Source organism: Girardinichthys multiradiatus, chromosome 6 (genome assembly GCF_021462225.1).
Source record: "Girardinichthys multiradiatus isolate DD_20200921_A chromosome 6, DD_fGirMul_XY1, whole genome shotgun sequence".
Taxonomy (NCBI): domain Eukaryota; kingdom Metazoa; phylum Chordata; class Actinopteri; order Cyprinodontiformes; family Goodeidae; genus Girardinichthys; species Girardinichthys multiradiatus.
In genome coordinates, this window is record NC_061799.1 from 24,213,767 (window position 1) to 24,225,952 (window position 12,186).

At 41.5% G+C, this 12,186-nt stretch overlaps 2 protein-coding genes across 8 annotated transcripts in view; one reads left to right on the forward strand and one right to left on the reverse strand.

Moving 5' to 3' along the window:
• arhgap21b (Rho GTPase activating protein 21b) overlaps nucleotides 1-3,060 on the forward strand; it is a 43,273-nt gene extending 40,213 nt beyond the window's left edge. For all 4 annotated transcript variants that reach the window (XM_047367677.1, XM_047367676.1, XM_047367678.1 and 1 more), the window contains one exon: nucleotides 185-3,060. In XM_047367677.1, coding sequence (XP_047223633.1) covers nucleotides 185-1,717 — 1,533 coding nt within the window. In that variant the 3' untranslated portion in view covers nucleotides 1,718-3,060. The remainder of the gene's footprint in view (nucleotides 1-184) is intronic.
• A 2,421-nt stretch (nucleotides 3,061-5,481) lies between these two features.
• LOC124870045 (dipeptidyl aminopeptidase-like protein 6) overlaps nucleotides 5,482-12,186 on the reverse strand; it is a 172,888-nt gene continuing 166,183 nt past the window's right edge. For all 4 annotated transcript variants that reach the window (XM_047368468.1, XM_047368467.1, XM_047368464.1 and 1 more), the window contains exons 23-26: nucleotides 7,786-7,841; nucleotides 7,607-7,679; nucleotides 7,425-7,498; nucleotides 5,482-6,656 (exon numbers count right to left, since the gene is read on the reverse strand). In XM_047368468.1, the coding sequence (XP_047224424.1) occupies nucleotides 6,510-6,656; nucleotides 7,425-7,498; nucleotides 7,607-7,679; nucleotides 7,786-7,841 (350 nt within the window). In that variant the 3' untranslated portion in view covers nucleotides 5,482-6,509. The remainder of the gene's footprint in view (nucleotides 6,657-7,424; nucleotides 7,499-7,606; nucleotides 7,680-7,785; nucleotides 7,842-12,186) is intronic.

Below are 12,186 nucleotides of genomic sequence, written 5' to 3' on the forward strand. Positions count from 1 at the left end.
TCCCAGCACATTGATGGAAAGTTAAGTTTAAGGAAAAACCGACTCAAAAATGTGCCCAAGCAAGAGGGATAATAGTAGCAATAAGAGGATTGGGAAGCAAAGCCCATTCAAGAGGTTTGGGTTAGATTCCCACAAACTCACATTTTGACAAGTCTTTAATGCTGTTTTGGTTTTATATCACCAGGGCTCGTGGATTTCAGGAAATCAGTGTAGCAATGAAATGCTGCGCTCCTCCATCTTCGCCAGCCGGAAACGCAAGAAGAATAAAGAGAAATCTCAACTCAGCAGTTCAGATGATGACCTGGACTCTGGCTTCAACAAAAAGGAGCTCCCAGAGGAGGTCCAGCAGCCTCTGTGGTCCCAGGACAGCCAGACGGAGGACGACGGTCTGATGGATGAAGCCAGGAAAAAAGACAAGCACAGAAGTGGGTCAGAGGATCGGCTGGCCGAAACTATCAGGAAAGAATCTGAGCCATCTGTCTCCCTCCCTTCAGAGCATATTTCCTCAAGCTTTCAGATGCTACCGTACTCGTCTCCTTCCAGCTCCCCAAACCTCAACTACCGCATGCCGATGACCCTTCAGTCGTCTTTGTCAGACCCGCCCTCCAACTACGATGACACTGTGTCGGACCTCGGTACGATGAACAGCACCAGCTCGCAGGCTTCAGTGCCCAGAGTGAGGCATAACAAGCATGCGGCCCTGGGCACCGACGTATGTCCTGGTGGACTGGGAGCAGAGGTTTGCTCCATCACCTCGGATTACTCCACCACATCCTCCATGACGTACCTGACCGGAGTGGAAGCTAGCACGCTCAGTCCTGAAGTGCAGTCTGTGTCGGAGAGCAGAGGGGGAGAAGACGCAGATGACGAGAGGAGCGAGCTCATCAGTGAGGGGCGGCCCATGGAGACCGACAGCGAGAGCGACCTATCCGTGTTCACTGTGGGAAAAGCTGAGCAGAGGGAACTTCCAGAGGCTCCTCGACCGCTCCCATCGCACAGGCTTATTGAGTGTGACACGCTGTCCAGAAAGAAATCTAGTAAGCAGAAAACCGAAAGCGAGTCCTCGCTAGACGGAGCTCGTGGCGAAACAGATCCCAACAGATTGTTACAGGTTGTGGGTTCAGCGAAAGGTCGATCCACCGGGAGTCTCAGCTCGTCATCCCGGAGCGAACTGGATAAAGCAGAGCCAACATGGAAACTGAAGATCACTGATCGACTGAAGGTCCGCCTGCGGATGTCTGTGGACGACATGTTTGGTGTGGGCAGTCAGAGGAGCCGGTCCCCAGAGAGCCGCAGAAAGAAAAAGAACATCAGACGCAGACACACGATGGGCGGGCAGAGAGACTTTGCAGAGCTGTCCGTTCTGGGTGACTGGTCGCAGCCGGTCGGCTCGCGCTCGGAGCTGTCAGCTGTAGACCGCCTTAAACCAAAGTGCAGCTCTCAGGACTTCTCCATCGGGGATTGGATTGCCCGCGAGCGCCACCGCACCAGCAACCCAGAGGTCAGCCTGGACCTCTCAGAACAGCTCGGGGCGCTGTGCAGCACAAACTCCCAGAACTCCGGTGCCTCGTCGTCTTTTGAACTGGTGCGTCATCCTGCCGAGGCGTTAAATGGGGAAATCTCGCAGAGTAAAAATCTGAGCCTGTCAGCCACCGCTCACCCACATAAACTCACAAGTTCCCAGGTGGTCCATTCGCGCTTCTACCAATATCTGTGACAGGTGTGTGTGTGAGATGTATTCCTGTCTCTATATTCTCTGTTGCGTGACCAATGTTGATGACTGAGCATGTTTACAAATGTTGTCCGGAGTGCGTCTTTTACCTGGTGTGTTCGCGGTAATGAAAACAGATGAATCATTTATCTACCCTCTGAACAAGGCATGGAACAAATGTTTATATCTTTTTATTTCTCATTTTTTAATGACAAATTAGTCAAAGGACCTGTTGCTAACGAAACGGTGAGCTAGTGAAGTACGTTTAAGGATGTGTGAATGCTCTAAGGTGGAGTTGAGATGCTATAAGGAGGATCTGACTTAGAATAATAGGAAGTAGTTTCAAAACTGATTTTTAGTATTGCAGAGGAACTATTTTTGTGTTGAGAAAGTTACAAAGTTTAAAGTCAGCGAGGCTGTTGGCAACCAAATGAAGAATGTACAGACATGCTTGCTGTAATACTGACTAAAAGCTTTACATGCTTGTTTTCACTCTAAAATGTACATATTCTTATTTTTCTGTGTACTTGAAGTGCGTTTTTGGTACAGCCTGTGTGCAACTGACTGCCTACAAGCTCTCTACTGTCAAAAGGGCCTTTCTAAAGGCACAAAGGTGACTGGACTTATGCAAATAGTCTGTACGGTTCATGTTCATCCCTGCTGTATGGATTAAAAAAGCAGTGAGCATCATCCCTTTGATGGACGTGTTGAGCTGTTGTTTTAGACCTAATGGTTCATGCATCTCTCAGTGAGCGGCAGTGGATTGAAATTAAACGGTATGAGGATCAGGACAAGAAAAGGTTCATTACAAAAAGAAAGTGCCTCACTATGAAATGTTAAGGGTGCCATACTGTCTTTGTTAAAGCTGTTGCTGTAAATGACGTTTTTATTGTTTTATCGTCGACTCAGTCACTCTGCTGTAACAAAAAATGCCGAGCTTCCATTCTTTAGGCATTCCTCTTTGGTCTTAATGTTTTATACATCTTTATCCTCTTGTTTTTCATCTCTTGGTTTGAGTAGAACTTGAATTTTAAATATTCATTGTGAAAATGAAAACAAAAAAGACTAATTTAAATGTACATATAAATGCCATGTTTTTAGCTGCTTTACTTTGCATCTCCATCAGATCACAGGATTCAAGTACAGTATTGTGAAACTGATGATGATGATGGGGGGGGAGATGTGGGCAGTTTGGTACTCCTTTGTGGAGAGAGGTTTGCTGTGGGGAGGAGGAGGGATATTTCATCAAGCTGGATTATTTGTAATAAATATGATGTTCCTCAGATTGTGAAGGATGTGCACAGACTCCTGAAACACTGGAAATAAATTTTCTTAATGGTACAAATTCATGTGTGCAGTATTTTTATTTTTTTGTCTAACTACACACATGGAAACTTGTGAATATCTGAATCCTTGATTTTAGAAAAACGCCTTGAGAGGTTTTATGATCAGACATGAAAAGGATTGGGTCACAGTAACAAAACGTTTGTTCAGAGGAATCGACATGATGCTTTTAAATAAAAAAGCACCACATCAGCTGCCAGGCATGGGGGTGGTAGCATCATGCTGCGGTGCTCTTTCATTGCAGTTTTTCTGGTGCATAACACAAACTGATATAAAGGAGAACCGCCTCCAAATTCTCCCAACAGCCAGATGGTTCTAACAGGCGTGATCCCAAAAACTGGTTCTGGAATGTGTGAAGCGGGATTATTTTAGGCTTCTAGGTTGGCCCAAACCACAGAAGATTTGCGGACTTTCTAATAACATGGGTCAGTTTCAGAAAACTAACCATTTTCAATTAATTTTACCAAGTCGAACAATAAGTGGTCAAATATCAAGCCTCAATTAGGCCAGAAGCTTGTCGATGTTTTTAATAATTGCTTTAAAATCCATCTGTATAGCCTTCAAGTTTGCATTACTGCTTAATGTGTAAAATTTACCATATTTAACCAAAACAAGTAAATTTGTAATGACACTTTTGTCCTTTTGTACTACAAATGTTTGAAGCACTTGCTAGTGGTAGAAGGCTTGTCAGAGAAATCATAGGTGTCACTAATAAAGTCAGTCATACATGATTCTTATAGTGTTGAAATTTGTTTTTATAACTTGCCAGGTCTGGATAGGAATGGTGGGAAAAAGAAAATTTATGTTGGTCAATCGTTTCTAGACTGATAGAAATGTTGGTCTCACAAACTTCGCTGCTTCAGTCTTTTTACCTTTTCTCTAGAAACATCAAGTTAATGCAAACGGTCAATAGGTTGCTGATGAAATTCAGATCTGGGGAGTTTTCTGGTTTTGGACCCAGAATTTTGATGTTTTGATCTCTGAACTTTCCTTGTAACGTGGTGCTCATGATCCTGAAAGAAGCATTATTCATCAAGTTTCTCATGGAGTATTTTGAGCTCAGTCATCATTCGTTTTTGGTGTTTTTAGGCAAAATTGTTAGTAACACCACTCCCTAACAGACACAGATGATCTCAGGATGCCTTACTGTTGGCATCGCATAGGACTCATTCCACTGTTCACGTTTTCTTCTCCAGTCTTTCTCCACATTCCCTAAAGAATCTAATGAGGCTTCCAATGAGACAATGACTTTACCCCAGCCATCTGCATTCAAATCCTGGTACTTCCTGCAGAATTTCAGCCAGTCCTTGGTGTTTTCTTGGAGAGAAGTGGCTTCTTTGGTGCCCTGCTTAACATAAGGCCAGCATCTAAATGTCTCCACCTCAATGCGTGTGAAAAAACACTCACACCACCCTGCTGCATTTCCTGAGCCAGATCTGCATTGGTGGCAACCCCATAAATTGGATAAAAGATCTTCACTCGTTAAATAATTATTCCAGCTAAAGTGATAGATTATTTTTGATATTTCGTAAACTGAGAAGGATTTCTGTGACACCTGAAGGAAAGCATCTTTAGTACTGACCGGTAGTAAAGTTTTCCGTGGAGGTGGGATAAGACCCAGTAAGCTGTCTATCTGGACCAAACAGCGGAGTTGATCACCAACTCCAGCTGTTCTCCACAGATTCCACTGGAGAACAGCTGTCTCTTCCAGAACAATTCCCAGAAACCCAATCCCATTCCTTGAGAGGTAAAGTAAGGTCCTCTGTTTCTGATAGCCCTGTTGTCTGGTGATTAAGTTAGGTGTTTTAGAGTCAGAAATAGGCCATAAAATCCCCTAATTCTGGCCTTTGAAAACCCGATAAGTTTCTAGACAACCTTTTAACCAAATATTTGTTTCCTGTTTATTAATACATTCTCAAATAATTCTTTCCTATTTATTATTACATTCTCTTTTAGGTATAGTGTGAGGTTTACAGTTACTGCTTTTCCATTTTTTCTAATTGCCAGTCAGATATAGGGTAATTAATAATAAATTGAATTCCTGGTTTGAGGGATTCCTTCACTTGTGTTTTTTTTTTTTTACAATTCAATCTAAAAATGTTTGTGTCCATTTCAAATAAATCTCTGGAAAATCTTGTTTTTGGATTAGTAAAAGCGGTAGCTTCCTGGGAAGAAAACATTAATCTTTCCAACAGATTGTGAAACGGATTTATGAACATTTAATATAGTTTCATGTAGCTTAACATCACGGTAACAGTGAAAATGGAGGGATAATACAAAATAAACATCTAGTTTGCTTTTAAAGGAAATTGTTGACCCCTTTTTTTCAAACTAAGTCTGTTGTTTCTCAGTTTTATGTGAGGTTATATGCATTACTTCCTGCTGTTTGTGTTAGTTTGTTGGTTTAGATTCAGGAAGCGATTAAGTTTAAGACAAATGCATTTCAAAATGCTTTATATACAAGTTGCACATACACCATAGAGATTTCATGTCACTTTTGTACACTTTGTACAGCAGCTGACTAGAAACCACAGACGACACAAACAGAAATGACATAAAAGAGGAAAGACTTTGTAGGACATAAATCAAAGAGATTCCCAAATGATGGGAATTATGTTAAATATTGGGAAACTAAGTAATGGTCACTTCTGTGGGTAAGTAATATAAGGTTGTCTTTCAAGTTGATGTCTGTTTCATGAGTTTCTTCCTAAAATATTGTGAAAGGGAAAAAAAATGTTTTCAAATCATGAATGTCTCTGTTGCTCTGTTTGGACCATGTTTGCTCATTTTATAGTGTCGTGTGGGCTCCTAACGTGAACATCTCCCCCACAGTAAGGCACAGTGACTAAAACAAGAGCTCTATAAAGAAATTTGGGCACAAAGAAAATATTAAAACATCATTATTTATACAATCTTTGAGTGTTACAGGTTTAAACATTGTGCCTTCATCTTCTAAAGCCACTATGGACGATGCATCCACTTACACACAGTAAGACACTGAACAGAGAATCTGGAAAACAACTCTGAATAACTATGAACATAATAATCAAGTTAGTTGGCAAGGTCATCACAAACTGGCAGCCATCAAAAAGTTACATCACTTCTCTTCACATGGGAATAATCTGCAAAGCACTTGTTAAACCTGCCTGTTTGGATTTGGAGGAGCAACGCTAAATTGTTGTCAATCCTCTGTTTGTCCACCAGAGGGTGCACTGGTCCACATGGTCGGAGAGAAAACCCATTGTTCATATCTGAGTTTTATTCAGCCTCTGCCTGACCGGTTTCCTCAACAGCAGCCAGCGTGAGTTGAGCAGAGGGGATCTGTTTGCACATGCAGGTGCTTAAGATTAGAGCTAAAATCAGATTGGACGGCAGGTGGCGTAGACTTTAGGGTAAAAAGATTTGTTGCATATTGTGCTGTGTTACAGGAGCTGCCTTGGAGGGGGGACCTGGTTTAACTGTCATCTTCAACCTCATCCTGCTCGTCGACCTGGGGCGCCTCTGGCTCCCGAAAACACTCCTCAAAGAAGTTGACGAGCGACTGACTCAGGTGCTGCTGTGTTCCCTCGCTGTGCAGGAAGTGGCCCTCGTCGGGATAGATCTGGAAAATAGGAAAATGGAAAAAAAGTTTTAAACCTAAGCAATGATTCAGTCTAAAAAGGAAAATCAAAGATCAATTTACAGAAGTTGAGGAAATTGGTTGGGAGTAATTTGTGGAGATTTCAAGATTTTTAAGTGGATACAAGTTATTTGACTATATCAGAATTTTATCAGTCTGTAAGAAACCCAAATTGTCAACCTTAAGTGAAAGAAAATTTTCTAGGATGTTCAGGATTAAGTGACCATGGACTAAGGAGAAATAAAAAACGTACTGCAAACAACCAACAACCACACTTGCATTTTCTTCAGTCTACAGCACTGTTGCCAAAAAAGAGAGGCACCCCAAACAATAAAAAAATAAAAAAATGTTACAAATTATCTTTTAGCTACCATTTCATCCCACCAAAACTGAGATAACTACTACAGGCATTAACACTATCAGTTTGTCACTGTAACCAACTATTCAGGATAAAGACTTGCAAAATTTAAAAACACCTACAAATTCAATAATGAAAAACTGAGATGCATCTATTAAAATCGCATGTCAATAGAGTAGAAATCCTAAACAGTCTCACACACAGAAAAGCATGTCCCATAACGAGTTTAAAGTGCAGTATAATTACCAATGCATAATTTTTAACTGGAAAAAAATCATTATCTGTTAACATATGTTGGTTGACAATTGACCGCTGATTGTTAGACACGAGACTAGTAAATCTTTCAGTAAAAAATAAATCTCTTTGAAATAGTTACAGGATTAGAAGCTCACCTGTAGAGTGTAATTTGCCTTCTCACTGATTAAATGGTTGATAAATTTGGCTGTATGCTGGAAGTGAACCTTTTCTGTGGTGGTGGAGAGAATGAGACACACATTAGACTGAGAAACAAAAACTCTTCTCACTTCTATCACTGTAGTGTTAAATCATAAACAAATAATTATATATATGATACCATCAGCTGTTGGGTGAATTATTAAGTACTGTTTCTCCAGCAGCTGACCTGCTCTGTGAGCTAAATTTGCCATCTGGAAGAAGGAACAGGTAAATGCATCTGAATTATTATTGAATTTTAACTTGCATATTTTATTAAAACGGTGTGAATTTTGGAAAATAAATGTTAAAACAGTTTACCGTATATACTCGGGAATCGGTCTTTGTGCCAAGGTATCGTTCTGAAAATGCAGATGCTGCAATTTTCAAAAGAAAACAAAAGAATTTAGATGACAAATATCTGTACCTTGCTGAAGTATTCAATACTTTTCCACATTCTGACACTTTGCAACCAGAAGCTGCTGTATTTTATTTTATCAATTTATTTTATTGGAATTTCATTGGACAAGTAGGACATAATAAAGAAGCAAAAGGGAGAAGGGTGTTATTTTGGTAATTTTTGACAAAATACAATTTTTCAGATCATGATCATTTGAAAATTACATACTTTTTCAGACTCAAATTTCAGGAGTTTCGTTTTTGAGTAAAAGATGTTAACCCTTAACTACTTGAATAGTAATCAGGCCTTTTGGGCTTTAGGTTCCACAAATCATGATACAGAACAATGCTTAAATTTGCTTTTGATTTTCAGGTAGTGATTCCATTTGTCCTAATTAACCCACAAAAAAGTTGGCCCGTTGTAACTGAATTTAAAGCTGTCAATTTTTTTTTTATCCCATCATGCAATCCCAATGGCTGCACAATTAGTGGCACAGTTGGTAGCACAACAAGAAGGTCCTGGGTTTGACTCTGCATGGAGTTTGCATGTTCTCCCCGTGCATGCGTGAGCTCTCTCTGTGTACTTTGGCTTCCACCCAAAGTCCAAAAATAACTTAGTTTAATCTGTCTCTAATTTTCCCTTAGGCATAAGTGTGTGTGCATGGTTGTTTGTCCTGTGTGTAATGGACTGGCAACCTGTCCAGGGTGTACCCAATGACCGCTTGCCCATACGCACCTGCTCCCGCTTTACCCGGCACGGACAAACAGGTATAGACGATGGATGAATGAATTAATCTTTTAATTAGAGTGCTTTCAGTCAATGATTCAAAAGCCAAAATACTAAAAAAAATTATAAAATCAAGTTGAGAGGTTTCTAATCAAAAATCCAAATTTTATTTAAATATCAAATAAATGTAAAGGCCAATGCATTTGTTAATCATTATTAGATTTTTGTGTTTCATCTGGGAAAAGCAAGAAAAGTCAGGAAAATCAAACATTTTTCCATAATCAATTTAATTTTTGCCATACTTATTCTGACCTGGAAAACGGTAAAAAAAAATTGCATATTTTTCCATATCTTTCAAGACTGCATAGGAACCCTGAAATAAAAATTAGAAATGTATGGCGAGCATTTGTATTCAGTCCCCATTGTTACCAAATTAAGCTGCAGAGTGGAATTACTGCCCATTGCTGTGAAATAGCTCAGGTTCAGCCAGATTGGATTAAAAGCATCTGTGAAAAATAATGTTCAAGTCTTACCACAGATTTGTAGTTGTTTTAGATCTGGACTTTGACTGGGTGATCAACACATGAATATGCTATGAACTAGACCATTCCATTGCAGCTCTGGCTATATGTTTTGCATCCTGGTGGAAGGTAAATCTCCGTCCCTGTCTATAGTCTTTTCAATTCAATTCAATTCAAAAATACTTTATTAATCCCAAAGGGAAATTAAATGTTGTTATAGCTCATATTATGAAGGTTTCCTCAAAGAGCCGTTGTAGATGCTGATGGCTGTGGGCAGGAAGGATCTCCTGTAGCGCTCCGTCTTACAGCAGATCTGAAGAAGCCTCTGAAGACACTCTGTTGTTGTACAACAGTCTCATGAAGAGGATGCTCAGGGTTCTCCATAATGTTTTTCATTTTATGAAGAATCCGTCTTTCCACAATGATCTCCAGAGGTTCCAGAGGAGTCCCCAGAACAGAGCCAGACTTCTTTATCAGCTTGTTGAGCTTTTTTAAGTCCCTGGCTCTGATGCTGCTTCCCCAGCAGATGATGGCAGAAGAGATCACACTTTCCACAACAGACTTATAGAAGATATGCAGCATCTTGCTGCAAACACCAAAGGACCTAAGTTTCCTCAAGAAGTACAGTCTGCTCTGTCCCTTCTTGTAGATGGCTTCACAGTTGCATCTCCACTCCAGTCTGTTGTCCAGGTGAACACCGAGGTATTTATACTCCTCCACCACCTCCACTTTTTCTCCCATGATAGAAATAGTTTTTGACTTATTCCTGTTTCTCTTAAAATCTACAATCATCTCCTTTGTTTTAGTCACGTTCAAAATGAGATGATTGTTTCCACACCATGCCACAAAGCGGTCCACCACCTTCCTGTACTCAGCTTCTTGTCCATCTCTGATCCACCCCACGACTGCAGAATCATCCGAGTATTTCTGCAGATGACAGGAGTCTGTCTTGTACTGGTAGTCGGAGGTGTACAGAGTGAAAAGGAATGGTGAGAGTACAGTCCCCTGTGGTGCTCCTGTGCTGCTGACCACCTGGTTAGACCCACAACCCTTCAGTCTCACAAACTGTGGTCTGTTTGTCAGGTAGTCTTTGATCCAGGAGATTGTTGAGGCCTCCACCTGAGTCTTCTGGAGTTTCTGACAAAGCAAATCAGGTTGGATTGTATTAAATGCACTGGAGAAATCAAAGAACATGATCCTCACAGTGCTGCTGGCTTTGTCCAGATGACAGTGGGTTTGTTGAAGCAGATGTATGATGGCATCTTCAACTCCAACTCCACAGCGATAAGCAAACTGAAGGGGGTCCTGATGGTTTACTGTTTTCTTACTCAGGTGGGCCAACAGGAGTCTCTCTAGGACCTTCATGATGTGAAATGTCAGGGCAACAAGTCTATAGTCATTGAGAACTGATGGGTGAGTTTTCTTTGGTACCGGAACAAGACAGGAGGTCTTCCACAACACCGGAACCTTCTTCTGGGCCAGGCTAAGGTTGAAGAGGTGCTGCAGAATCCCACAGAGCTGCTCTGCACAGGCCTTCAGGACTCTAGGGCTGACATGATCTGGACCTGCAGCCTTATTCCTATTCAGTCTCTCCAGTTGTCTCTTCACTTGACTTCTTGAGACACACAGGTGGAAGGGGGAAGCAAATGAAGTATCAGCATCTTCTGATATGGTTGAAGGCAAACATGTAGAAGCAGAAGGGTCTAGGGCTGAGGTGGAAGATAAAAAATGTGAGGTGTTACTGGACAGCTGTGGGTCCTGTGGGTCAAAGGAAGATGGGATGTCTGTTTGGCTGTGAGCAGGAGAGGAGGATGCGAAGCTTGTTTCTGAACTGAACCTATTGAAGAATGTGTTCAGTTCATTGGCTCTGTCCAGACCTCCATCGGCCTGATCATCCTTCTGCTTGAAGCCTGTGATCTTCTTCATCCCTGTCCACACATCTCTGATATTGTTTTGCTGGAGCTTGCTCTCCAGCTTCTTCTTGTTCACCTCCTTGCTGTCTCTTATTTTGACTTTAAGTTGCTTCTGTAAACTCCTCAATAATTCTCTGTCTCCCTCTCTGAAGGCTCTTTTTTCTTGTTAAGCAGGTCCTTGAGGTCACTAGTGATCCAGGGTTTATTGGAGAAGCATCTTACCATTTTAGTGGGGATGATGTTATCCACACAGAAGTTTATATAGTCGGTTACACACTCAGTCATGGCATTGATATCCTCTCCATGTAGCTGGCACAGTGCATCCCAGTCTGTAGCCTCAAAGCAACCTTGCAGAGCTTCTTCAGCTTCCTGTGACCATTTTCTCACAGTCCTCTTTATTACAGGTTGCCTCTGAACAAGGGGCTTATATTTCGAGCAGAGAAAAACAAGATTGTGATCTGATTTGCCTAGAGGAGGTCTTGCTGTAGAGATGTATGAGTCCTTGACATTTGCATAAAACAAATCCAATGTTTTGTTTTCTCTGGTAGAGCAGCTGACAAACTGTTGAAACGTTGAAAGTGTAGCAGAGAGTGAAGCATGGTTAAAATCACCAGAAATTGCCACAAAAGCATTGGGGTTTTGTGTCTGTAGCTTAGCAACAACTGAGCTGATGGCATCACATGCAGTGTCAGCAACAGCGGAAGGTGGAACGTAAACTGTTGCCAAAATAACACTGGTGAACTCTCTGGGTAAATAATATGGATGAAAACTTACTGCCAACAGTTCAATATCTGGACTGCAGAGATGGCACTTCACAGTTACATGTCCTGGATGACACCATCTGTTGTTCACAAATACTGCCAGTCCACCTCCTTTACATTTGCCGCTCCTCCTTAAATCTCCGTCTGCTCGTATGGTTAAAAAGCCCGGCAGAGAGACGCTGGAGTCGGGGATATAATCCTGCAGCCATGTCTCAGTAAAACACATGATACTGCATGCCCGGTAGTCTGGCTGGGTCCTTTGTAGGGCTTGGAGTTCATCCAACTTGTTTCCCAACTATCTCACATTGCCCATCAAAATCGACGGAAGAGATGGTTTGAACTTCCTCCTTCTCTCTCTTCTCTTAGCTCCTGCTCTGCATCCACGGCGTCTCCTTTTCAAC